Source organism: Oreochromis aureus, linkage group 20 (assembly GCF_013358895.1).
Source record: "Oreochromis aureus strain Israel breed Guangdong linkage group 20, ZZ_aureus, whole genome shotgun sequence".
Classification (NCBI taxonomy): domain Eukaryota; kingdom Metazoa; phylum Chordata; class Actinopteri; order Cichliformes; family Cichlidae; genus Oreochromis; species Oreochromis aureus.
In genome coordinates, this window is record NC_052961.1 from 28,434,321 (window position 1) to 28,457,928 (window position 23,608).

The window sequence follows — 23,608 nt, forward strand, 5'->3', positions numbered from 1 at the left end:
TACATGAAAGCTGTGGCCTTGGCAAGGGTCCCAGTGCCTATTACACCGATCCAAGCAATGTCCATCAGCATGTGGGCTGGGATGGGAGGGGGGGGGGGCAAGAGCTGTACCTTTTCCTGCGTACACATGTACTCTACATGTGCAATCATACTTCAGCAGCATCGTGTTCCTGGCAGCATCAAGCTGCGAAGGGATTGATGTATTCCCCAACAGGGGGTTTGAAGTTGAAGCCAAATCCCAACAAAGGGACTGGAAAGCAAAGAGGAAGTGTCATTGCTATCTTGTGAGTTTGCAAGGCACAGACTCCAGTCAAACTTGTTTTTCTTTTCAAAATAAATAAATAAATCTCCATCTTTCTTAATTCTAAGATCCCTGTAGTGTGGCACATGCTTTCATTCTCACCAGGCAGTTTAAAACCAGGAGGAGAGACAGGCTTGTTCGATATACAGAAGTGCTATTGAACATGATGCGTGTAAGATGCTTTTATTATATACTCTTCAGCACTTGAATTACCCTAATAAGAAATAAGCACAGCTGCTCGAGTGTGTGCAGAAACATTTATTTTAAGATAAATGTGCTCTCACAGTGCTCTGACCTTACTTTCTGAATCAGAGAGATGGATAGGAGGAGAAACAGCAGGAGGGGGTTAATTTGAGGCCCTCGGCACTGCTCATTATCTTTTGATCAGGGACTGACAACAGTTGGCCATCCGTGTGTCTCGTTATGCATGGAGGTTTCTACGAGGCTCACCTGTGCACTGTCCAAAGTGCTGCACTGTGATGTCCTTGTCCTGCCTACAGGCTATGGTCCTCAGCTGGCACTGGTCGGCATAGGTCACCCCATCTGAGCCGCACACCTGCTCCACAGTGACAGAGATGGAGCGAAGGGAGAACACGTTAACTCCCTACAGGCAACTGAAACAATGTGTTTCCATTCAAACAACTTATTTCTTTAGACAGTTTGAAAGACACACCTTGGTTTTGTTTTTCAAATCGCAGTCAGGTGAGGGGCACTCACAGTGGGCCTGGCCATTCACCTTAATGCAAGTGGCTCCATAGTTACACTGCAACTCTTCACAGGAAGTTGGGGCTTCAGGACCTGTGGGAGAAACAGGTTTACACTGCTATATGTTCTGTACGCACTATATGGACAAAGGTACTGGGTCGTCTATGCATCCTGTTAGAGCATCACTCTTGAATTCAGTGAGCTCTTCATTCTTTCATCAATGACTGTGAATGCAGGCTGCATGGTTAAATAGTCTTTGATAAATCAGTGGCAATGGGACTGAAAACACCTGAATTCAAAGATTAGGAGGTGTGGCCCGACACTTTTGTCCAAATAGAGTACTTTATATACAGCAATGGAGACTGTAAAATCGGACTATAGCTGGCAACATTTCTGCCACGTCTTGTTGTTTCATAGTGATTTCCTCCTTTATTTTGTAATCCTTGTTCTTTCCTGTGAGTGTTATTTCAACACGTTCTCACTCCCAAAGCCTAATATTTTACACTGGGTGACAAATCGTCAACATATTGAGTCTCTAAATGATGAGATTGGAAAAACGATTAAACTTGAGAACCGTTTGGAATCAATCTACACATGTTCGTTCATTTTACTTAAATCGCTTTGGAAAACACTATTTAACGTCATTAGAGTGCTAGTTAGGGACAAGGTTAGGGTTAGGGCTGGAGTACATGGCTTGAACGTGTTTTACCATGGGACCGTCATGCTATGGATTTCACCCATAACCCGGAGCGTAACATAAGAAAGCGGAAGGTCACCTTTCGCATTCCTCAGGAACGCCGCGGGACGCGACAAATCGTCGGGATGTTACGCCTCGGGAGTGAGAACGGGCTGGTTATTTCCATTATTCATGTTGGCCTTCCCTTTGCTTTTTTTGTGTATTACTGCCCTTTCATTCCTGGTTCTTTGTTCCTAGTATAGGTCCAATTTTGTTTGTCCATCTAATACGCTTTCAAGACTTCAACCTTTACTTTCTGTCAGCTGGTTTTGCTGATGCATAAGGTTTTGAATTTTTGATCCTGGTCTCCTGTGTTCTGTGTTTGGTTCTTAGAAAACATTACAATTTCCTGTGTATCAATGTCAACCTTTCTGTAGGTAGCAAAAGTTCTGCCAGTTAAACACCCATTAAAGAATAAAATACAGTTTAACACAATAGTACAACTGAAATAACCCTCAAAAATGTAAAGAAAAAGTCTTTAAAAGCAACGTAAAAGATGATACTGCATACAGCAGTCACTCTGTCTCTCTTGAGCGTTAACAGTGACGTGGGAACAGACTATAAGCTGCTGGTTTATAGTACAGGGATAGCAGTTCTGATATATATGCTGGGATCAGGTCCTGAGGGGATTTCAAAGTATAACAACAAACTGTGTTATAAGCCGTCTAGCTATAAAACTTTAACCCCAAACAGCAAATAACAATTCATCTGCACTGCTGACAACATTCATACTATACTTGTGCTATTGTGCCACAGTTTTAAAACACCACTTGTCGCACTCTGGGTGATTTTATAATGTGGAAAGGATGAGCTGAAAGACTTCATCCTTGTCCATGTTCTTCTGACTTGTATTTAGCATCTTTACACCAACCGTATAGCAGTGATGATAGAATTCCCAAATTCTCTGAGTTTCAATTATTCATGGCATGCACAGCAATTTTCCAAAACTGCTGCACAAAACAAAGTTTATCTTCTGAGGGGCACAAAGGTGCGCACTCAAGATCTCTCCTCAGTTCTCCCCTAAAGACTGTTTGAAGCCTTGAAGCTGTCGCAGCAGGATCTGCTGCAGGGAGTCCACCATCCACCCACCTGGCTCTGAGTGTGGGGTCTTTGCATTGTTTCATCACAGAGGCTCAGAGCACCCCACCCTTTAGCTCCTGCTTTTATGTGCTGCACCCTCCTAGTACTCGTCCTTTTTATCTGGCAGGGTGTGTGGCGAAGAGCCCCACCACTGTGCTGGGACTGCTGGCTTCATTAAACGTTTGACTTCCAGTCGATATCTGATGGTGCATCTTAATCAAGGAGCTGCAGGCCCCCACAGCAGGAACTAACCTTTCCTTCAACCGGCTTTGTGGCTTGTACAATCACCGGGGCTGTTTTTATTATTAATCAAAAGTAATCAATAGTCCTTAAACAGAGGTATAAACCCACACATTCAAAGAACAGTGAATCATCACAACTGAGAATGTTGTAGAGAAAATAAAATATCAATGGGAAATGTGTCATCCACATGCCATTTGTACACTTGAGTATTTTCCTAATCACTATTGATCAGCTCTCTTGCAGCCACTTCCTTCTTTGCCAATAAACCTGATGGATGCGAAGAGCCGACGAAGAAAGAAACGGCTGCTTCGAGGCTGATCCACAAATCAGATAAGTGACAGAAAAACCACTTTGGAATGATAGAGAGAAGCTGGGACCAAGGAGAGAAATGTGTGTGTGTTTGGTTTCTGAATGCTCCGCACACTGGCCTTGATGCTCTTTCTTATTACCTTTGTCGCAGCCATTCATGCCCATCTTGCTCCCATCTGGACACACGTTGCACTTCATGCCCTTCACTCCCGTCTTGCAAGAGCACAGACCCGACATCTGCTCACAATCATCCCGGACTGAGCCCGTAGCGTCGCAGTTGCATGCTGCCGTGGAGAGGGGGGAAAAAAAACGAGAGAGATTGATGAGGGAAAAAAAAAAGGCCAGTCAATTAGCGACGACGGCAGGAAGAGAGATAGGAATAGCTCGGTTTATAGTCTGTACAAACTGTGCTTGAAGCAACCTTAGCCTCTGTAGTGTTGTGCTTGAGAGACATCTTTGTCTTAAGTATCAAGGGTTGGTGATAGTTCAACCAGCCCTAGGGGCCACAGGAGGAGGACAAGAAGGAGGGGAATGAGTACGTAAGAGAAACTCAGGAAAACAACACCGGGGAAGGACATCAAGTCCATTATGTTCCTGGAATCAATGACGTGTGTTGTTTTCCACTCCTCTCCTGCTGAACCTGGTATTGGCGTGTGGTGTGCTGTCTGCTTGCTTTGGGTAAACCTTGTTAAGGTCAGGCCACGGGTGAGGCACCTGCAGGCTTCCTGCTGTTGACTGAAAATGCTCTGTGACTTGGGGAGCTATGTCCTATGATACCTCAGCGGCAGGATACGAGCTAGTCACCATATTGCATTACACCAAGACAAACAAGGGGTCCCGACCCTGTTCTTTACTCGAATACAAATGAGAATGGTTCATTCAGTACAGCCTTGACAGGTCTAAAGGACACAGTAAGACATCTTTCCACAAAAACTCTCATCAAATAGTTAAGCTCTATAAATATATGGAGTTTAACTAGAACAGAATCTAATTTGACTGCCTAGATTTTATGGATATTCATTTTATAAACTTCTGTTCTAAAAAGGGTAGCTCGGAGGCACTGCTATTAATTCAGTGAGAAATGTATTGTCAAACTATGGCTCTTATCTTGAGAAATATGACTCTCACTTATGTAGAGTGGACTCCAGCCATGCAGATTTGGATTTATTTGGCAAAGACTTTAGGTTTACAGACTCAGAGGTTTTGGGTTTCTTCCCAGAAAACATTGGGGGAAAAAACTGATGGTAACATTGTTTATACTCTGGAAAAAAAAATTGTTCAGTAACTTTAAAAGTAAAGTAGATCAGAAGAAAAGTGCACACAGAAATATTGATGGTGTATCTAGAGCAGGGGGTGTGAATCATACAAGTCAGTCAGGACTTTGCAAACTATGAAAGTTGGAGATGTCTGCGGTGATGCTGGAGATGAAAGTTCCAGATCCTGACAAGTTGCTGACAAGACCCACTGACAAGACCCACTGGAGATCAAAGCTGGCTATATGAGGCCCATGAACTAAACAGACTTTGACATCTCTGATCTAGACTAACTATTTCACTATTTCAGGATTTCTGAAAACCAAATAAAACCTCTCTGCATGTTAACACTTTGATGTGCATGGATTTTTTTTTTTTTGGTGTGTGTGTGCACAGACCATTTGTGGAGAGGAAATGTAAGGATTGAAAAGTAACATACATAAAATGAATGTTATCGAAATAAAACACATTTGCACAGCTGATCAGATACAAAGAAGGAATTCCTCACGAGTGCAGCCGCTCATGTTCTCTGTCACGATGCCGCGGAAATTCCAGAAGCCCGGCTCACAGCGGTCACACTTCTGCCCTCCGACACCCGGCTTACAGGAGCACTGCCCGGTGGTTGGATCGCACGTCCCCTTGTAGGAGCCGTAGATATTACACTGACAGGTAGCTGAGGGGAAAAGAGCAACAAGGAATTTCACTTTTCTACAGCAAACTTACACTGCTGCTGTTTATAGATCCCTGTAGCTTCTAAGAGTGGGATACTGCTTACTGTGATGGATACTCTGTATTAGAGATTTATGCTAGGCTCAAATGTCAGCTAAACCCTATTCCGCAAATAAAAAGGCGGATAAAGCGCACTGAGGTGATTTTCCTTTTTTCTAAATCTCTGCGTATTCTTATTTCCGCGTCTGCATTTTCTTCATCCATGCTGTATCCCCTGGCTTACAGCTCGATGCAAGCCTTTTCTCTTCCATCTGCGCGCTATCATTTGTCAGGATCATCAGATGAAGAGATTTTTCTGTTGATACAGCGCAGAATTATCATAATTATTCCTTGGATTAAGATGAAACGTTTTCGGCTCTGCAACTTTGCTACTGTAATTGCAGTCAAGGACAACGAGGCCCATATGCTGCAAACAGCCTGATACTATCTACATTTTTTTCCTCCTTTTTTCTTTTTTTTTGAGTGCACACACAACAAACTCGTGACACACTGACGTGTCAAAGTGGGACACAGAATAGTACTCACCGGGACATCCAGCCTGTCCAACTCCTAAGGCGGCCGTCACATTGTCTGAGCAGCAGCCGTACACTGACGCGCTGCAGTGCTCGGATACCATCGGGTCCAGCAGAGATGCGGCTGAAATCACCGATGAGGTAGGGAAGGAAAGGGAGATGGAAGATGGAACAGGGAGAGAAAGAGGAACACCAGCATTTGAGTGATTACTGTAGGGTTTGTTGATGGTGGTGGAGGAGGGGAATTAAACAACACAATCTCTGAACAACATGTAACTTTTCGCCAACAATGAGATTGGCTTGAGGGGCAGAGGTGGAGAGCCTGGCAGTCGGCTTCAAGATAACAATTCTATTTGCTACTTTCTCCACAATGGCTCAAAATCAGGGGGAAAATGATGCTATTACCTCCAGTGAAAACAAACAATGGCATTTCTGGTGAATGTGCAGAAGCTGACATTTACCACCTACTAGAAGGCATGTTCTCTTCATTTGTTCTTGTCTAATATTACGAAATTGCACCGCTGCCCTACAACCTTCAAAAAAAAAAAAGAAGAAGAAGCAGAAGAAGAAAAAAAAAAGGCCTGCTGCATAATGCGAAGGAATTTGCCAAGCAGTTTCTGCCTGCGCACACTGTGTGGAGAGCTCCTTTGTCTAAGGATGCACCAGACGCCAAACTAGTGTGACAGCACTGAATACAGAGCCACATTCAACAAAATAAAAACAAATGCGTTCCTGAAACCTGGCGCTTCTCCAGAAATTGGAAGAGAACAACAAAACAGTCAGTGGGAGGAAAATAGGATTTGTTTAATGGCCGGAGCAAAAGCATCATTGTTCACATTTTTTCATACTTTGGAGTGAAAAGTAAAGTTGTAGATAGAAACGGGAAAACCCTTGGTTTTCTGGGTCTCTCTATTCTCCTCCCCATCGCCTCTTCTAGTGTTGCTCATTTGGAGTTTGGAGGCTGGAGATACAGGGGCCATAAATCACACTGTTACTGGTGTGGATATGAGCCTCAGCCTAATGGTGATGACTCGGCGCGCTCTTTTTCCAGTGCTTTCCCACTCCAGAGATGGGCTTTGGACACAGTTCATTTAACTTGCCACTTTTCAGTGCTCCATTCGGCTATCTGTACTGAGCCTATTAGGACAAGGAGAACTTTTAATTTCATATGTTCTTCCACCCTTCAAGGGTTTTTCCTCTTCAGCGGCCATTGTCCGGCACAATGCACCTCGCTGTGACATGCAATATTACCCTCACATTTTCAAGGTCCGCTGCTGCGCTTTCTCCGCTTCGCTGATTGTTGCTGGTCTTTTATATTCCTGCAAGAGCACATCTGCACATGTGTCTAGTAAACCAATAAAAATTTCAATGGATTATATTGAAATCCCTGACCCTGATTTGAGTTTGCAGGCGGCGAAAAAAAAAAAATACTATTTGAAATGCCACGAGAGGCAAACTTTACAAATGTGCATGCAGCAGACGGCTGTGTTGACACTGTATGCAAAGTAGGAAGCTTTTCAAACTGAGAACCTCTGAAATACAAGGTTGCTTTCATGCTCCGCTACTGAGAGCTGGCATGTTTTGATAAAGTTTATGGAGCTGAGGTCAAATGAAGTTTCTCCTTACATAGCTAATGCAGAGGGCAGTGAAATTCCCTAAGATCTGAGTTTTTTTTCCCCCCCATTAGCCAATAGGAGATGAGAACCCAGAGGCCTTGTACCCATAGAGGGCTCTTCAAAAAAGGATTGATTATCCATGGATGGTAGAGAAGCGTGACAGTCAGTGCCCAAGGAGGCCAGCTTAGGAAGGAGAAGAATCTGCAGAGATGTGTGTGAAAACACTGGCAGCTCCTTCATTCTCACTCTCTTCAAACTCTCTCCATCCTCCTCTCTTTCAGACCCATGGGGAATCAAACAGACTGGAATGATCACACAAAATCCCTTAAGTGCCTTTTGCTCTGCTCCCCGGCCTGTGCTAGCAAAAAGCTCTTCATTTAACATAGCCACAGAGAGGAAGATGGTTAACCTTTGCTGCTCTGCCACTGATCTCACAGCGTTTGTGGCTGATAAATGTCATTCATCACATGCAAAGAGAGGGAGTTTATATTAAAGGAAGAGGGGAAAAGCGGTGTCCTGAGGGCTAAGAAGCAAGCTCCGGAGCACAGGTTTATTGCTTTAAATTCTCTGAATATCTGGACAGAAAAGTGAGCCTTTATTACTGTCTGTTAGTTCACACTTGGGCCCGAGAGGAAGATTTTTAACTCTGCTCACGAGCCGGCCCACGTGGACGAGTCACTTCCCAGAAAAGCTGGAAAGCTCAAAGTGTGCTGAGTCAACCTTCCCTGAGCAAATTACACAAACCCACACATCAAATTTAACACTGACCTCCCATCATTTCACTTGCTTATGGCTAACCAGGTCACACTGAAGAGAGACACCAGCAGTGCTGTCAGAATTACACTCAAACTAGAGACAATTACAACCCCATCGATGGATGGAATGAGTGGAGAAATGGGATGTCAGCGACAATGAGACTTGATGAGGGTGCTCTTGTGCACTGCAATGACATCGACTCTGAGTGGCGTAATGTACCGACCTGCACAGGGTCCCTGATTTTGAATCAACAAGTGCTCTCGTTTCTCACATCTGGCCTTCTTCAGCTCGCACTCGTTGCTGTAGTTTTTCCCATCGGAACCACAAACCTGCAAAAAGAAAGACACATAGCAGAGTCTGACGCAGCGTCTAGCTCAGGGGTGGGCAATCTCAGTCCATGAGGGCCGGTGTCCCTGCAGGTTTTAGATCTCACCTTGGGTCAACACACCTGAATCACATGATTAGTTCGTTACCAGGCCTCTGGAGAACTTCAGGACATGTTGAGGAGCTAATTTAGCCATTTAAATCAGCTGTGTTGGTTCGAGGACACATCTAAAACCTGCAGGGACACCGGCCCTCGTGGACTGAGATTGCCCACCCCTGGTCTAGCTTAACCCCTCAGCTCTTTTTTCTCTAACTCGCTTCAGTTATTACCAGGCCGCGTGTTTCACTGAGGCGTGCCCTGTATTTAAAGTAAAAGCGCATTCACCTAGACGCTGAACTAAAGAGCCATTAAGTGGATCGTTCGGTTGCTTTCAATAATACTTCACGGCCTTTGTCAGGTGGCATTTTGCTCAGGTGTAATGGACGTGGTTTAATCAGATGTCATCAGTTTCACACACAGACCATGCGGCGACACCTGAGCCACATCCGTGACAACAAAGCAAGCTGCTGCTGCTCATGACGGTAAGACGACCTCGTGGGAAAAGAGGATATTTTTTGCTCCTGCTTATTAGACAGGTCTGTTTCTGTTGTCACTGGAGCATTCTCCTCGTGTCACGTGGTGCTCAGTCAGGTAATCCATAAATACAGTGTTTCTTTCCCCTGTTTCACTGATGGATGCAACATAAACACCATCTCCAGTCTTATGCCTCGCCTTTCTGATGCTTAATCGTGGATGTCACAAAACTTCCTTCTGCCCAGTTACTCAATTTCTGGGATCCTTTTTGAGTTTTGTGTTGGCTTACAAATTACTGAGGTTGTACAGTCATGCTGTCTCCGACTAAGAAAAGCTGAGAAAAGATTTTCCATCTGAAGCTGACCTTGAAAAAGTCCCCCGTGCCTTCATCCACGCCCCCATGTTTTACAATTTTGTCAAATTTACAAGAAAATAAGAAGGAAAGTGGCCCCTGTTTGATTTGGTGACAAGCGAGGTTATTCGGCGAATTCAGAAGACATCTAGATTTCTTTTGATGCTAAACAGACAAAAATTCAGGAATAATTTTCCATGTCATTTCATAGGAGACTGGAGTTTGTCCGATGAAAATGTCAAAAGCAGGATGCGTGCGATTTACGTTTTTGCATTTTACTTTGAGGGGACTGGAAGATTTAACCACATTAGCAGCTAATGGCAAATGATTTTTGAAGGCCGTCGTACCAGGCTGTGAGGCACACTCGTGCAGATGTAGTCACAAAGGCATCGGTCGCTTTCGTCTTCTGCGTCTTCGTACCACGTGCCTCCAAATACAAGACAGCGGTCCTGTTCACAGCTCTCCTGACCCGATCCTGACCCGCCCGAGCCACAGTCTGCATAAAAAGAAGACACACAATGTCATTAACAAACATATGCACACACAAAACATCACAATCTATACATCTAGTGGGCGTCGTAGTTTTATTTGTCTTGAAGTTAAAACTACATTTAAACACTGTGGGCGCCGTAAAGTTAAGATAATTTACATTTCCCCTCGTGATGGCGAGAGGCAACCAAAGGCACTGCTGGTAGTAGAAGATAATGACCGTGTCTAGCGAGGGCCACAGATTGACTAAATAAATTAGACATCTCTGCACCACCAGTGAGGCATCCTTTCATTTCAATTACATCAGAAACAAAAAAAGGGGGAGGGAATTATTAACTCCGGCCTCCAAGTGTGCAGAGAGAATTGGTGGCGAGGCCTGCTTTATGGGTGCCTGCTTCCCGATATGAGAATGCAACTAATTGCAAAGTGTTCTGTAAAATCTAATTATCTCCCGAGACTTTAAAGAAAGTTGTCCCAGCAACTCTTTAACTGCGACCCTGAAATGGCTTTTTGCTTGTTTTAAAAATGCACGTCTGTGTATCGCAGTAGGAGGAACCGCTAAGGCTGGCTTAATGTTTATAGTGAACGAGGCAGAGCAAGGACAAATAAAACCCAATTAGGGGCCAGGATGTACAGCTCTACAAAATTATTTAAAAAGAAACACCAGAAAGGGGGGGGTGTCTGACAAGTGGGTTGATTTGAGGAAAACAAATTCGGGGAAGGGAGGGGGATTGCAAAGTGCAGGCAAAAAAAAAATGGGAGGATCTGGCTTTTGAAGTTGCAAATTTTACCTACAGTGGAACTCCAGAGGGAGATTAGGTGAACGTGTGTGAAAGCGGGGGAATGAAAGCATGCAGCATGAAAGACGGAAAGAATGTCAGACAGAGAGAGGCACCCTGGGGGCTGGCAGAAAGTTCATTTAAAACAAATTTGTTATTCAAAAAAGGACTACAGTTCAGCTAAAAGCTCCCAGCGCAGGCAGAAGACTCAAAGCGCATTAGGTAATCGAGGTCTTTCTTTCCCTTCTCGTCTACTTTTAGGGCTCGTTCAGCTCTGTGTATCGATGCACTGCCTCTAATGGTTAAATCAATGTCATAGTGTAATGGAAGTACCACTTAGCATAAACCATCTCCTAAAGTAGATTATGGAGCAGGTCACAGTGCACGGTGCGGGGAGGGGCACATGAAGCCCTGGCTGTTCTTTGATATGGGTCATCAGCTGTGGTGCTGGGAGAGATCTGAGTGGTCGATACAGCGGCGAAGACGTCACTTTACTGCCTTCAACAGACGAGTTGGAGCTTTGTGAAGAGTGCCCCCCGCCCCTCCCCGAGAAAAAAAACAAAAAACTAGGAACCATCAGGGCTTATTAAAGCCTCGCTCTGTCTCCATTTTAAAGCCCCAACCCTAATCCCTTTACTTGAATTTGCCATTGTTGCAACTTATTGATTTCGAACCACAGTCCGAGTTAAACATAACATTTTGTGACACAGCTAATGCGCCGCGTAATAGCTTTCAGCTGCCAGTGACATTATCGCAGGTACTCGGCGTCAGATGGCATCTGAAAGTGAGAAGAAGAGATCAGAAACAGAAAGGGAGCTCAGCAGCCTGTGGTCGGCTTCCTGTATCTGTTTACTGTTTGCCAGCTCAGCACGGCGCAGTAAAAAGGAAATGCCGGAGTAGCCGATTCATATTCCACTCAGGTCCCTTCACACAGACAAGATAAATATATAAAAAGAGGTAAGACACTAGAATGGAATAAATAAGTGAAAGGCGAGGGGAGGGGGTCCTAATTAGCTGTTGTTCTTTGATGTGCCCGTCACCCACGCTGCCTATGAACCTTTCAATTAATACGTCCCCAGCCAAGATGGCTGCATCAGCTATTCTCTCTGTACTGCCCATCCGTTTCTTTTTACTCAGTCTTGTCAGAAGCCTGAGTCTATTTAGCCAGGGGAGCTCCATTAAGAAGCCAGAATTGAGCGGCGGAGAGAAGAAAGGAAATGAATTGCATAAGAATAATGTCCGAAAAAAACTGAGAGGCTTTGACAGTAGAAATAATAGAGGAAGTGAAGAGGAAGACGGTATTGTCTTGAACTGTGTGCTAAGGAAAGTAGAGGGAAGAGGAGAAAACATGAGAACCTGGGTAAATTATAGATGAGGGGGCTGAAGAGGGAAGGGGGCTGAAGATGTTCAGCAAACCAGATTTGTTGTGTCAACATCAATGATCCAGGAGACATCTGATATTTCTATGATACCTCTGATATCAGGACCTGACTGAATGTCAACTCGGAACATCTATGCTTTAAAGAAATTCTCCCTAGTTGAAAATGACAACGGTTTTGCTCCCTCTATCAGTACCACCTGCCTTTGACTGATGTGACAGCACGTTAGCCTAAATAAAGTTCCTGTAGGATGGAGAAGCATCACAGCCAGTGGGAGGATGGGGTGTTTTTAGATGGCAGGAGGAGAAAAGAAGTTTTGTTGCCTCAACGGAAGGTTAGAAGCCCCCATGATGAATGGACCGTGAAGGAAAAATGCGCTGATCACACTCCGGGAAGCTCTTGTGCCACCCAGCCACTCACTTGCCTGTTTTTTCATGCCCTTTCCTGTCTTTTGGAGCTTGATCACATCCGTGCCATGTGAGGAGCGACGAGGGTGACGATCCAGCATCGCCGTGTGATCCTGCTCTCATAATCTTGTTTATTAAATGTCTATTCAATTAAAAAAGGGGGCTCGGGCCTCCGTAGGTGATGCACTGCTCTCAGTTACCACTTTGTCAGTGTCGAGAAAAGGAGCTGAGGCCAGGCCTACCCGAGTGTGAAATTAAACAGGTGATAAATTTCCCTGTATGGCCAACAGTGGGAACACTGTCATTTTTCATTACTGCTAAATAAAAAGGCAGGAGAAAACAACTTCCATTTTTATGCCGTGCGCTCCCCTCCTCCCAACAAGACTAATGAGGATGGTTTTTAAGTCAGGTCTACGTAAGCAAATAAATCAACACATTCACTTCCTCTCTGGGCTTATCTTAGATTTGAAGTATGGAGTGGGGAGTTGCGCATACTGGTGATGTAGAGCCCTGCTGCTGTCTACAATAGAGCCGGGAAAAAAAACAGAATTACGTTTTGTGACAAGGGTGCTGTATAACACAGCATGTGCTCTTAATTTTGCCAAATCTACCACCGATACTGTACATGTAGGCAAGGGTGAATCTATCAGCAGCAAATCCTGTTTAAGACAGGCAGGAGGAGAGAAGTAGAACAACTTTCTGCAACTTGGTTTTGACTGTTTTACAGGCTTCCTGTGGAGGGTCTGGGTCAGATTTGAGGGGGCCGAAAGAATGGGGGGGGGGACCCGCAGAAAAAGACAGAACCGGCTGCTGCCCCTGGGGTGAAATTTATTGATTTCCGCCGAGCCCATCTCCACCCCTGTCTGTGAAAGCCTTGGCGCCCCTTTTGTCAAGAAGGACATTTTTGATGGAGAGGAGTGCAAAATGGAAAGAGATGTGAGTGGGTGGGACAGCAGGGTGCGATGTGGAGAGCAAAAAGAAAAAAGAAAGGGGAAAAAGAAAAGATTCTATTGTGTAAGCCTGATAGTTCTCTCTGAATCAAAATGAGCAAGCGATGGGAAAAAGGAGAATGCTGAGAGACAGTATGGTAGAGAGAATAAAATATAAAAACAAAGCCATCAGCCACTGCAAGCAGAGCAATGCCCTTGGGATGCAGATGAGAGTACTTTTTGCCTGATACAACCAACAGACAATGAGGAGTGTGTAGCTGCGTGTGTGCGTGGTGACGGTAAGTCTGCACGTCTGCATCGAGGGCATACAGTTTCGCATTTCTTCATGCTCCACATACAAAAAAAAGGTCACTTATCTCAGTCAATGAAATGATGTTAAATCGACCACAAGAAGCTTTGACGGCGCGATTCGCCTCGCAGGCCTGGGGCCAAATACGGCAGACAATGGTAGTAGGGGGGTTAGGGAGGAAAAAGAAAAAAGACCCCTGGCTGTAGCAATCAAAATGGAAGTGGATTCCCCCTCATCTCTATTTGCCCTGTCCTCCATCTATCCCCCTCCTTTCTTCTCTCCAGCCATCCCTCCTGCTGGCAGGTGTAATCTGCTCCCCTTCACACCTTGTCAGTAGATGACTATGTTCACTGTGATGGCCAACTAGCCACAAGGGAACAGCAGCATTGCCACTGTCTGCATTTAAAACCAGAGGTTGGCATTTTGCTCCCTCCAGAGTTGTCCCCAAGAAGGGGATGAGCGAGGGACTGTGATATCCCGCCTCAGTCTGTCAGCGCTGATCAAGATATGATCTGCACGGTGAATTAGAGCTCATTTAATCAGAATGTGAAGCGATGACAAAGCTACAGGCATGGAAATGAGGGATACTCACATTAAGTGCCATCGGTCACGCATTTAAAAGCCTAATTGAATAGAAGAGCTAGATAAAATGTGTACCCTAGCTGTCACAACACAAACAAACACAACCTAGCCCCCCTCCTAATAAAAGCCGAGCATAATAATTCGTGCTATTACAGCTCGTGTTGCAAATTCAGGTAAAAGTACATGCGGTAATCACCAGCCTACAATTCACAGATCATCTTTTTAGCAGACATAATATTCTCATGCTCTAATATACTTCAGTCATCTATACTCAGCCCTTACCTCATTTTTAGCTACCGCTAATGCAGGAAGCATTTAGCTTTGGATGCCATCTACAAGTTCCAAATATCAAATGAAAAACCATCTGCAATTAATTAGTTTCAGTTTATTGAGGCATCAAGGAGCAATGGGGGGAAGCGGTGAGATCAATAAACAAAAACCAGCTGCAGCTCATACGTTGCACAGCACGCTCGCGAACAAACAAAGTCAGCCAGACAAGCAGCCAATGAAAACACTGCGTTGGAAACGTACAGCTGACCTGAGCTTAATCACCCAGAAGTCATTTCTGGATTTCTAACAGGTTTTGTTTACAGAAACACACCGCGGCTGTCGCCTCATGTTTTTTGCAGTGTTAAGCCGACGCAGATGTCGCAGCTACGAATCCACAAACGACTAAATACGGCACCGCAGGTCACTTGATAAAGATAATTACACCATTTCAAAGTCCATTTCCTACCTTCGTCGCAGCTGCCAAGCCTCGCCACGTCAATTCTCGTCATCTGCGTGCAGGAATGTCTGCGAAGTTCACACTCATTGTCGTAGGTGGTGCCATCACTTCCACACACCGGGGCGTAGGGCTCGCCTGAGCACGGCGGGCACTCACACCTATTCTGGACGCACCGGGCACCCATGGCACAAACAGTGTTGCCACATGTTTCTGTATTAAACACACAGCAGAGGGGCAGGCCACAGCATGACTGGTGAGTTATTTTGATGGATCTCATCCACGCGGACATTCAAAGTCATCTCTGGAATATATTTTTAAACAGGATTTCTCTTTTCCTTTTTCTATTTGTCATGCACGCTGCTTCCCCTCGTAATATATTCCACTTTTAAAACATATACAGCACATGCTGCTGGAGCAGTTTCCCATCTGAGAATTCAGTTTGACAAGTTTGCTTGTATTTGAAGTGCCTGCAGTTTTATGAGCTTCCTGATGGGCACTATTTTTACATGTCATTTCCATATTTAACGCAGAGCCAGAGGAAAGAAATGAATCTTTTACATATGAACATTGCGCACTTTTTTTTTTTTCCTAGCGTAATATCAAATCACCAGTTTGTGCTAAGATCGCTGATGTGCCTTTCACATTTATACTAATAATGACATACTGAAGATGACATACTGTAACTACCAGACACATTCTTCATAAATGTACGCATTACTTACTGCACTCTCCCTGGCCGACCACTCGGAGGTCCATCTGTTGTTTGCAGGCCCGCACATGCAGCTCACACTCACTGTTGTAGGTGGTACCGTCGCTGCCGCACACAGGCTGGTAGGACTTGACACACTCTGACGGACACACACACTGCTTGCTCTGGGCATCGCAGATTGCCCCAAAAGAGCAGTTGGCACAGGCCTCATCTAGATGGGGACAAGCAGGCAAACAAATGGTTAAGTGTGTCTGTGCATGTGTGCTTCCTGTGGGATTACATAACCTTGGCTCCGAGGTCTGACTCTAACAGAAACTGTGAATTTAGAGGATATTAAGTTTCTTTTACACTGCTCGTATTAATGTATGGTAGACTTAAAATGGATTCTCTTATGTTATCATTATGCAAATGCAGTGCAGTGCTTTTCAGCTCATCTTACTTTCTGATGATGCTTGAAATATCACTTAAGTGAATATAAAGTTGCGAGGGAATGAGTTTCTGGCTACTGCAGAGTCTTAAAGTAGTGTTGGTTTGTCATTTGGTCTTTCAGCCACAACATTAAAACTACTGACAAGTCAAGTGAATAACACTGATTATCTCATTACAATGTAATGTTCTGCTTGGAAACACTGGGTCCTGGCATATGTTACTTTGATATCACAGGGGGTCATATGATTGTTGGGTTTTTCTCTGTATGTGTTGCTGTAAGGTCTACCTTACAATATAAAGTGCCTTGAGGTGACTGGTGTTGTGATTTGGCACTGCGTAAACACAACTGAATTGAATTAGTTTGACACACCCATTATCATTTCTCATTTTGAAAATGTTGGAGACTAAGCTGGTGTGGTGCTAAGCAAAGAAATCAAAACTGTGCCAATACAGGAAAAAGTTCAAACTTACAGTAAAAATATTTTACTTTACAAGCTCAGTATATGGAGTGAAGATTTGGAAAATTCAATCTTACTAGAGGATCGAAAATCAGAGTACTGAGATCCCACTTAATTACACACCACAGAACTGGATGCTTCAGCCCTAAGTCTTTGTGGCATAGATTCAAAAAGATGCTGGAAACGTTCCTCAGAGATTTTGGTCCATACAGACATGATGGCATCGCACATAGACTGCAGATTTGTCAGCTACACATCCATGATGAAAATCTCCCATCCCACCATGTCTCAAAGAACGGCCAATCCATCTAAGTACATGGTGGGTTATCCTGCTGGAAGCAGCCATCAGAAGATGGGTACACTGTGGTCCCAAATGGTTGGACAAGGTCTGCAACAGTACTCAGGTAGGCTGTAGTGTTTAAATCATGGTCAGTTGGTACTAAGGGGCTCAAAGTGTGCAACAAAAGTATAACACCACCATCAGCAACCCGAACCGTTGATACAAGGCAGGGTGGAGCCGTGATTTTGTGTCGTTTACGCCAAATTGTGACCCAATCTGCTGAATGTCACACCAGAAACTAAGACTCATCAGACCAGCTAATGGTTTTGCCCAGTAGAGGTGAGCACATTGTAGCCTCGGTCCGGACGAGGCATTTTTGACTAGAAAACCTTCATTCAAACGATCTTTTGTCTCTTTCAGACTGTTCTCTGTAAATCCTAGACATGACTGTGTGAAAAAATCAGTGTCTGAAATGCTCACAGTAGCCCTTCTGCCATTAAAAAAACATGCCACCTTCAAAGTCAGTTAAATGACTTTTCTTCCCCATGTTGATGCTCAGTTTGAACTTCAGAAAGATGTCTTGAACACAGCTACATGCCTAATTGGAGTTGCTCCCGTGCGATTGGCTAATTAGATATTTGTGTTAACAAGCAGTTGAACAGGTTTGCCTAATAAAGTGGCTGGAGAGTTATGTTACTCCTGACACATTGCATTGTTATATAAATAGACAAGGCGCTAAAGTCTAAAGGAACACTGAAACAGTTTGGGTAGAGTGACACATGAAAAGAATATTTTAAAAGAAATTCCACTAAAATCAAAACTCTTTCTGCTTGCTTAGTGTTTAGAAGGACACAGTAACAATGGAAATGAACAAAAATGGAAAAATAACTCTGTTTTTTAAATGGATGAAAAAAGATAACAAAAGAACATTTATATTTTAGATGTACTCCATGTCTCATAATAAAAAAATGTGTCATTTGTTGGATTTTTCTCATGCAAAATTATTCTAAGAACTAAGCATAAGATACAAGGCAAAGATTATGACCCACGGGTCTATTTACAATTAAGAGCTACAGGAAATAACCGGTTTTCCCATTTTTCCTGGGAAAATGAGGAATTTGTATAAAGCTTTATTAGTCTACAGTACACGAGGTACAGTCACATGATATAAAAGAATACAGAAAGCCGCACACATGCCATTTAAAGTTTACTGCATGTCAGAGGTAAAAACTATGCCATGAAATAAAAAAAACTTCCCAGACAGAGCCCTACCACAGCACAAATCCATGGAGGAGGATTTTAGAAAAGATACTAAAGTCCATGAAGTTCCCAGGAGCACAGTGGGTTCCATCACTAAAGAAATTTCAAGCCACCCAAAACCAGTCTTTCTGGAACTGAAACTAAATAGCTGAACACAACGAGCTTTGAAAATTGTCACCAAAAATAGATGAAGGTCAACCGCACTCAGTCAATCAGGACTTTATGAGAGTGGTCAGAAACTGAAGCTAGTCCTGAGTAAAATCCACAAGAGGGCCATCCGTGCTAGAGTTTGCCAAATTACACTTAAATCATTCTGAAAGCATGAAGGAAACGATTCTCTGCTCTGATGAGACAAGAATTGAACTCCTTGGCCGGAATACCAATTGTTGTAAGTAGTGAAAGCCAGATACTGGCTACTCCCATGGGGAAGCATGGTGCCAGCACCATTTTTTGGGAAGCCTTCTCAGCAGCGGATGCTAAAAAGAACTAGCCTCAACTGAGTGTGACAAATCACGCTTTCCCGTAAGATTGTAAGGCTAATCATATGTGGCCCAAAATATGCTGTTTTTCCACCGCTTTTCAGTCAGAATCAAGCTGAGAACATTTGTATTCTGTCGTCAGATGCTACCAGAAAAAAAGCGAAGAGAGCTTTTGAAATCCTTGATTTTAGTATGAGGATTTATCTAGCTCATCTCTTGACTGATTGACTGAGACAACGTTTCCCTCAAAAGAAACAGCAGGGCAGGCTCAGATATGCCCAGGGTGCTGACTGAGCCCTCATGGGGACATGAAACAAATGAGAAGGCAAATCCAAGTCCTCATACACAGAAAAGGCTAGTAGTATAGACACCTTTTCCTCTGACACCAATTACACTGGGAGGATTGCATTAGCACAGCTCACTATCACATTCAATTAGGGGCAGGCTAATACCCACCGCTGATTTAGCACTAATTGAGAGAGGCGAGGCTGGCTGCTGGAACCCTCCACATTATTAATCTGTTTATTACTCTTTTAGAGCCATTCATTTCCTTCATTTCTCCATCTAGTGTGGGCATCTACTGCTTTCTTGATTAACAGCTATCCACTGTGAAGTGGATATGGCAAGGAAATGTGGCACTTGATGTACAGTACATGGCCTGTGGGAGCCTGTAGGAGCAAACGTTTCATTCTGTCGAGGTGGAACGATCAGCTCTAAGAAGACATGCTTAAATTAAACTGCACGAGCAGGACATTCAGGGCACCTGTCTATGCTAAATTCATGTGTGCTTTTGCTCTGGGGCTATTTTTCACAGTGTGGCCTTCTGTCTTGAGTTTGGGGACATCTGAGTGCCTTGGCACCCGATGACATTTTTCTATAATCATATTTTAGGCTCCAAGTTTGTTGCAACAGTTTTTGGATTGCTCTGACCTTTTCCAACATGTCACTTTTTCTCTGCAGAAGGACCTTTACACTATTTTGCTGTTGAAGACCTGACCAGCACAGACCCGTTCAATACTCTTGCTATCATCTCGGTCACACAGCAATCCAGACCTCAGCGTCGGTGGCTGACCTCACTGATGCATTTTGTTTATAGGATGGGAGCAAATTCCTGCAGGTGCAATGTTGAGGTACCTTTATTGTTTTTGTCAGTATTTAATGGCTAAGAGTACTTAACAATTACGTGCATTGCTCTTTTAATCCGAGCTCTCGAAGTTGTTTTTGTTCCTAAAAGAAAAAAAAAGAATCTCTCCTGCACAGGTTTTCTATGACAAAAATAAATAAACATAAAACATAGTAAAAGTGGACTGCTGTGGTCGTGGATCCTCTGTGGCTGAGACAGCTATAAATCAGGAAGTGGAAGTGGTGAGTGTTGTCCTTTATCAGGCCCTGTGTCCTGATAGTAGCCTCGCTTCTTTATCAGCTCCTGGCCCTCGCACCTGGCTCTCTGCACTGCCTGATCCTCCAGACAACATGCATCACAGACAGAAGAGGGGAGCCTCAGTTCAAAGCCAGGAAAAGAGAGGAGAATTGTTGCCATTACTGATAATGTTAGGATGTGTACTTTTTGTCATGTCTGATCTCTGAATCAGTCGTCTCCAAGTCTGTCATCACCATTTCTGGGTTTCAGTGGTTTCTGAAGGCAACCTCGCAACCATTAAAAGTTCAAAATTTAAGGTAAAAAGTCTGTCTGGCCATTATGAAACACAGACATGACAATAAAGACTGGGAGATATTACAACAGGGAATCTTTCATCTCATGCAAATGCTTTTCAGGCGCACTACCGCAAGAACCTAGAGAAATATAGAGTATGACACACTGTCCAAGATCAAAGTAAGATATTTTAAAGCCTTTTTGTGTGAGTTCTGATAAAAAACAAAACCTGACACAAATATTAACTAAATAGCTTAAGAGTCAGCTAAAATTAGTTCTGCCTTTACAGCAGGATGATTCAGGCCAATAAAGACTCAAAGATGGCACCATTCTCTGGTCCAAAAACAGCTGCCAGCTGTGAGTATGGAGATGGGCTGATCATTAGATATGCTTAATAACATTTGGGCAACCATTTAGGCAGCACTGGCACTCAGATCACGGGAGTTAGAGTGTTCGCCATTCAGAGCAAGTCTGCCATGAGTCTGGCAATAAGGTGTGCTTAATCTAGACTCTGGCTGGGGTACACCAGTTTGGCATATGTGAAATCTACAGTATGTTTCTAAACCGTCTGAAGGTGCTCTCTAAAACGGTAATACTGGCATGGCATGAAGCAAAAGGTCCAGGTCAAGCTGAACATGGTTGCATGGCCTAACAAATGAGGTATGGTGGCACCCAAAACAAACTGTTCCTGAGCCTGGGCAGTGATTTTCATGTCTGTTTTTGATACAGTGCCACCTGAGGGCCTGAAGATTGTGGGGTTCACATACTGAATTTCCTCCTTGTCCCATCAGATTTAATATAACCTAGACCACGGGTGTCAAACTCCAGGCCTCAAGGGCCAGTGTCCTGCAGGTTTTAGTTGTGTCCTTGATCAAACACAGCTGATTTAAATGGCTAAATTACCTCCTCAACATGTCTTGAAGTTCTCCAGAGGCTGGTAATGAACTAATCATTTGATTCAGGAGTGTTGACCCAGGGTGATATCTAAAACCTACAGGACGCCGGCCCTTGAGGCCTGGAGTTCGACAGTCCTGCCCTAGACTATGAGATATACAAAGATTTTACAATGTTACACTGACAAATGTTATTTTGAAGTTTGTATATGTCTTTTTTTCCTGACTGGTGAACCTGTGCCCACCTTTACTTTTGAGAAACACTCTAAGATGCTCTTTTTGTACCCACTCATGTTACAGACATATTGTCAGCTAACCTAATCCATTGTAAAATGAATCTCTAGCTGTTTCTTTTTAGTACCACTTAGTTTTTCCAACCTTTTGTTGCCCATGTACAAACCATCTTGAGACCTGCAGTCGCCAACAAATTCAAAATGAGCTAATATTTTTCATGAAATAGTAAAATGGAGCATTTTAAACATTTAATGTGTTTTCTATGTTCTACTGTGAATAAATCACTGGCTTATGAGAATTGCAAATCATTGCATTCAGTTTGTATTAACGTTTTAATAACATGGAATCCAAACTTTTATGGAATCAGGGTTTCATAATATCCTCACGCATTTTCTATTTTCCATTCACGTCTTTAACTATCAAAGGAAACCTTTCTTCCTTCTTTTAAATGAGGACCTGCTAATATTTTGTCAAGGTCCCCTTGAAGTCCCAGAGATCTGATGTTAGCAACTTTGCACTTTGACAGTTTGTGCTGCTGTGTTTGGACAAAGTGTTTGTGGAGCTGAAGGTGAGAAGGAGGAACAGGAGCGGGTTGGTAGAAAAGTGTCCTTGAAAACATAAAGAACTGACTCATTGAACAGAAAAAACAACAACAAAGACCCTCCAGCTTTACAGCATTTTTTTGGATATCCTTACTGGGGAACACCTGAACTGCAGCTGAGGGGGTCTGGGAGGAGTAGTACCTCAGGATTAAACAGAAAGAAGCATGTTGCTTTGTGTTTTGAAGGCTTGTGAACATGCCTGGGTGATAACAACCCCCCTGTTGATGCATGCCTGGCCAGTACACTATTAACTCTGCCCCCCACTTTCTTTGCACCTCCTCATCTTATTTACCTCCATCTCCTTTCCTCTGAACATTTATCACATTCTCCTCCCTCTTTCCCTCTGCCCTCTTTTATTCTCTCGTTTTCTTTCTCACAGGCTGCCTCTGTGACCTATATTTCTTACTCAACTGAGAATATCATTTCCAACACCTGTGGGAGAAAAAAGGGGAAGTTGTTATTTCCGTTTCTCAAATGATTCAGGCACCTCTGCTCTCATCTGTTTGGGTAGTCAGCATGAATGGGCTTTTTTCCTGGGGTGACTGATATCCAACTGGGGGGTCTATTAACCAAGTGTACCTCTTCCAGCCCCTGTTACAAGGTGGCCCGCCACTCCAATGCAGGAGGAGGAAAAATCTCTGAATAATAACAAATGTCACTCATATTGCTATCAGGTTGCACCTGAGCCATATAGATAACCACTATGTTTCCAGCCCGGAGGGATAGAAATGAAATTATGTCTGGGCCCATGAGAGGCAATAAGCTGCCCACACACACACACACACACACACACACACAGTTAAGTTCCCTGTTGTGGCACTTCTCTCACCCGTTACACTATTGCTACCCTCACAGCCTCACCTAAGCTCCTACTTCTGAGCCTGGCAGCCATAAATATGACAGCTTACACACTATAGAGCATTTGGATGGAAATAACAAAACGGCAACAGTAAACAAATGCATCCTTTCCTTGGTGAGTGTTCAGGAAATCATATAAATGAAATAATATAAAGACCTACAGTACTGCCGCCCCTCATCTCTTCATATTTTGCTAGGAAAATGGGAAACAGGTGCACCGATTTATTCAAACAAATTCAAATACACATGGAAATACACAATGTAAGGCAACAGTAAAGTTTGAGGTGTTACAGTTCTAATAAGGCTGAAAGTTAATATTTGGTATGACCACCTTTATTATTCAACTCAGCCTGAACTCTCTTATGTAAACTTTCTGTAATGTCTGTAAGTAGGAATAGTTCTTCCGGCTTCTTGAAGGACATTCAAAGCTCTTCTTTGGATCTTGGCTGCCTTTTGTTCCAGGCTATCCTCTATCAGGATGATCCCACACTGCTTCAATAATGTTGAGGTTTAGGCTCTGGGGAGGACAATCCATGACTGATGGTGTTCCACTGTGGGTTTTCTTTTCTTTCCAGGTATGCGTTTACTGGCAGTTACACTGGCATTTTGTTTAGAGAGGTTACACCATGTTTTACAGATGAATGTAGACACTCACCTCTCT

The 23,608-nt window shown here is 43.6% G+C and overlaps 1 protein-coding gene across 2 annotated transcripts in view; it reads right to left on the reverse strand.

Annotated features, from left to right (window-relative positions):
- Positions 1–23,608, reverse strand: part of agrn (agrin) — a 252,900-nt gene that overhangs the window by 46,012 nt on the left and 183,280 nt on the right. For both annotated transcript variants that reach the window (XM_039604628.1, XM_039604629.1), the window contains 9 exons: positions 15,814–16,011; positions 15,101–15,301; positions 9,837–9,985; positions 8,463–8,568; positions 5,881–5,991; positions 5,135–5,299; positions 3,514–3,657; positions 974–1,098; positions 751–856 (listed from right to left, as the gene is read on the reverse strand). In XM_039604628.1, the coding sequence (XP_039460562.1) occupies positions 751–856; positions 974–1,098; positions 3,514–3,657; positions 5,135–5,299; positions 5,881–5,991; positions 8,463–8,568; positions 9,837–9,985; positions 15,101–15,301; positions 15,814–16,011 (1,305 nt within the window). The remainder of the gene's footprint in view (positions 1–750; positions 857–973; positions 1,099–3,513; positions 3,658–5,134; positions 5,300–5,880; positions 5,992–8,462; positions 8,569–9,836; positions 9,986–15,100; positions 15,302–15,813; positions 16,012–23,608) is intronic.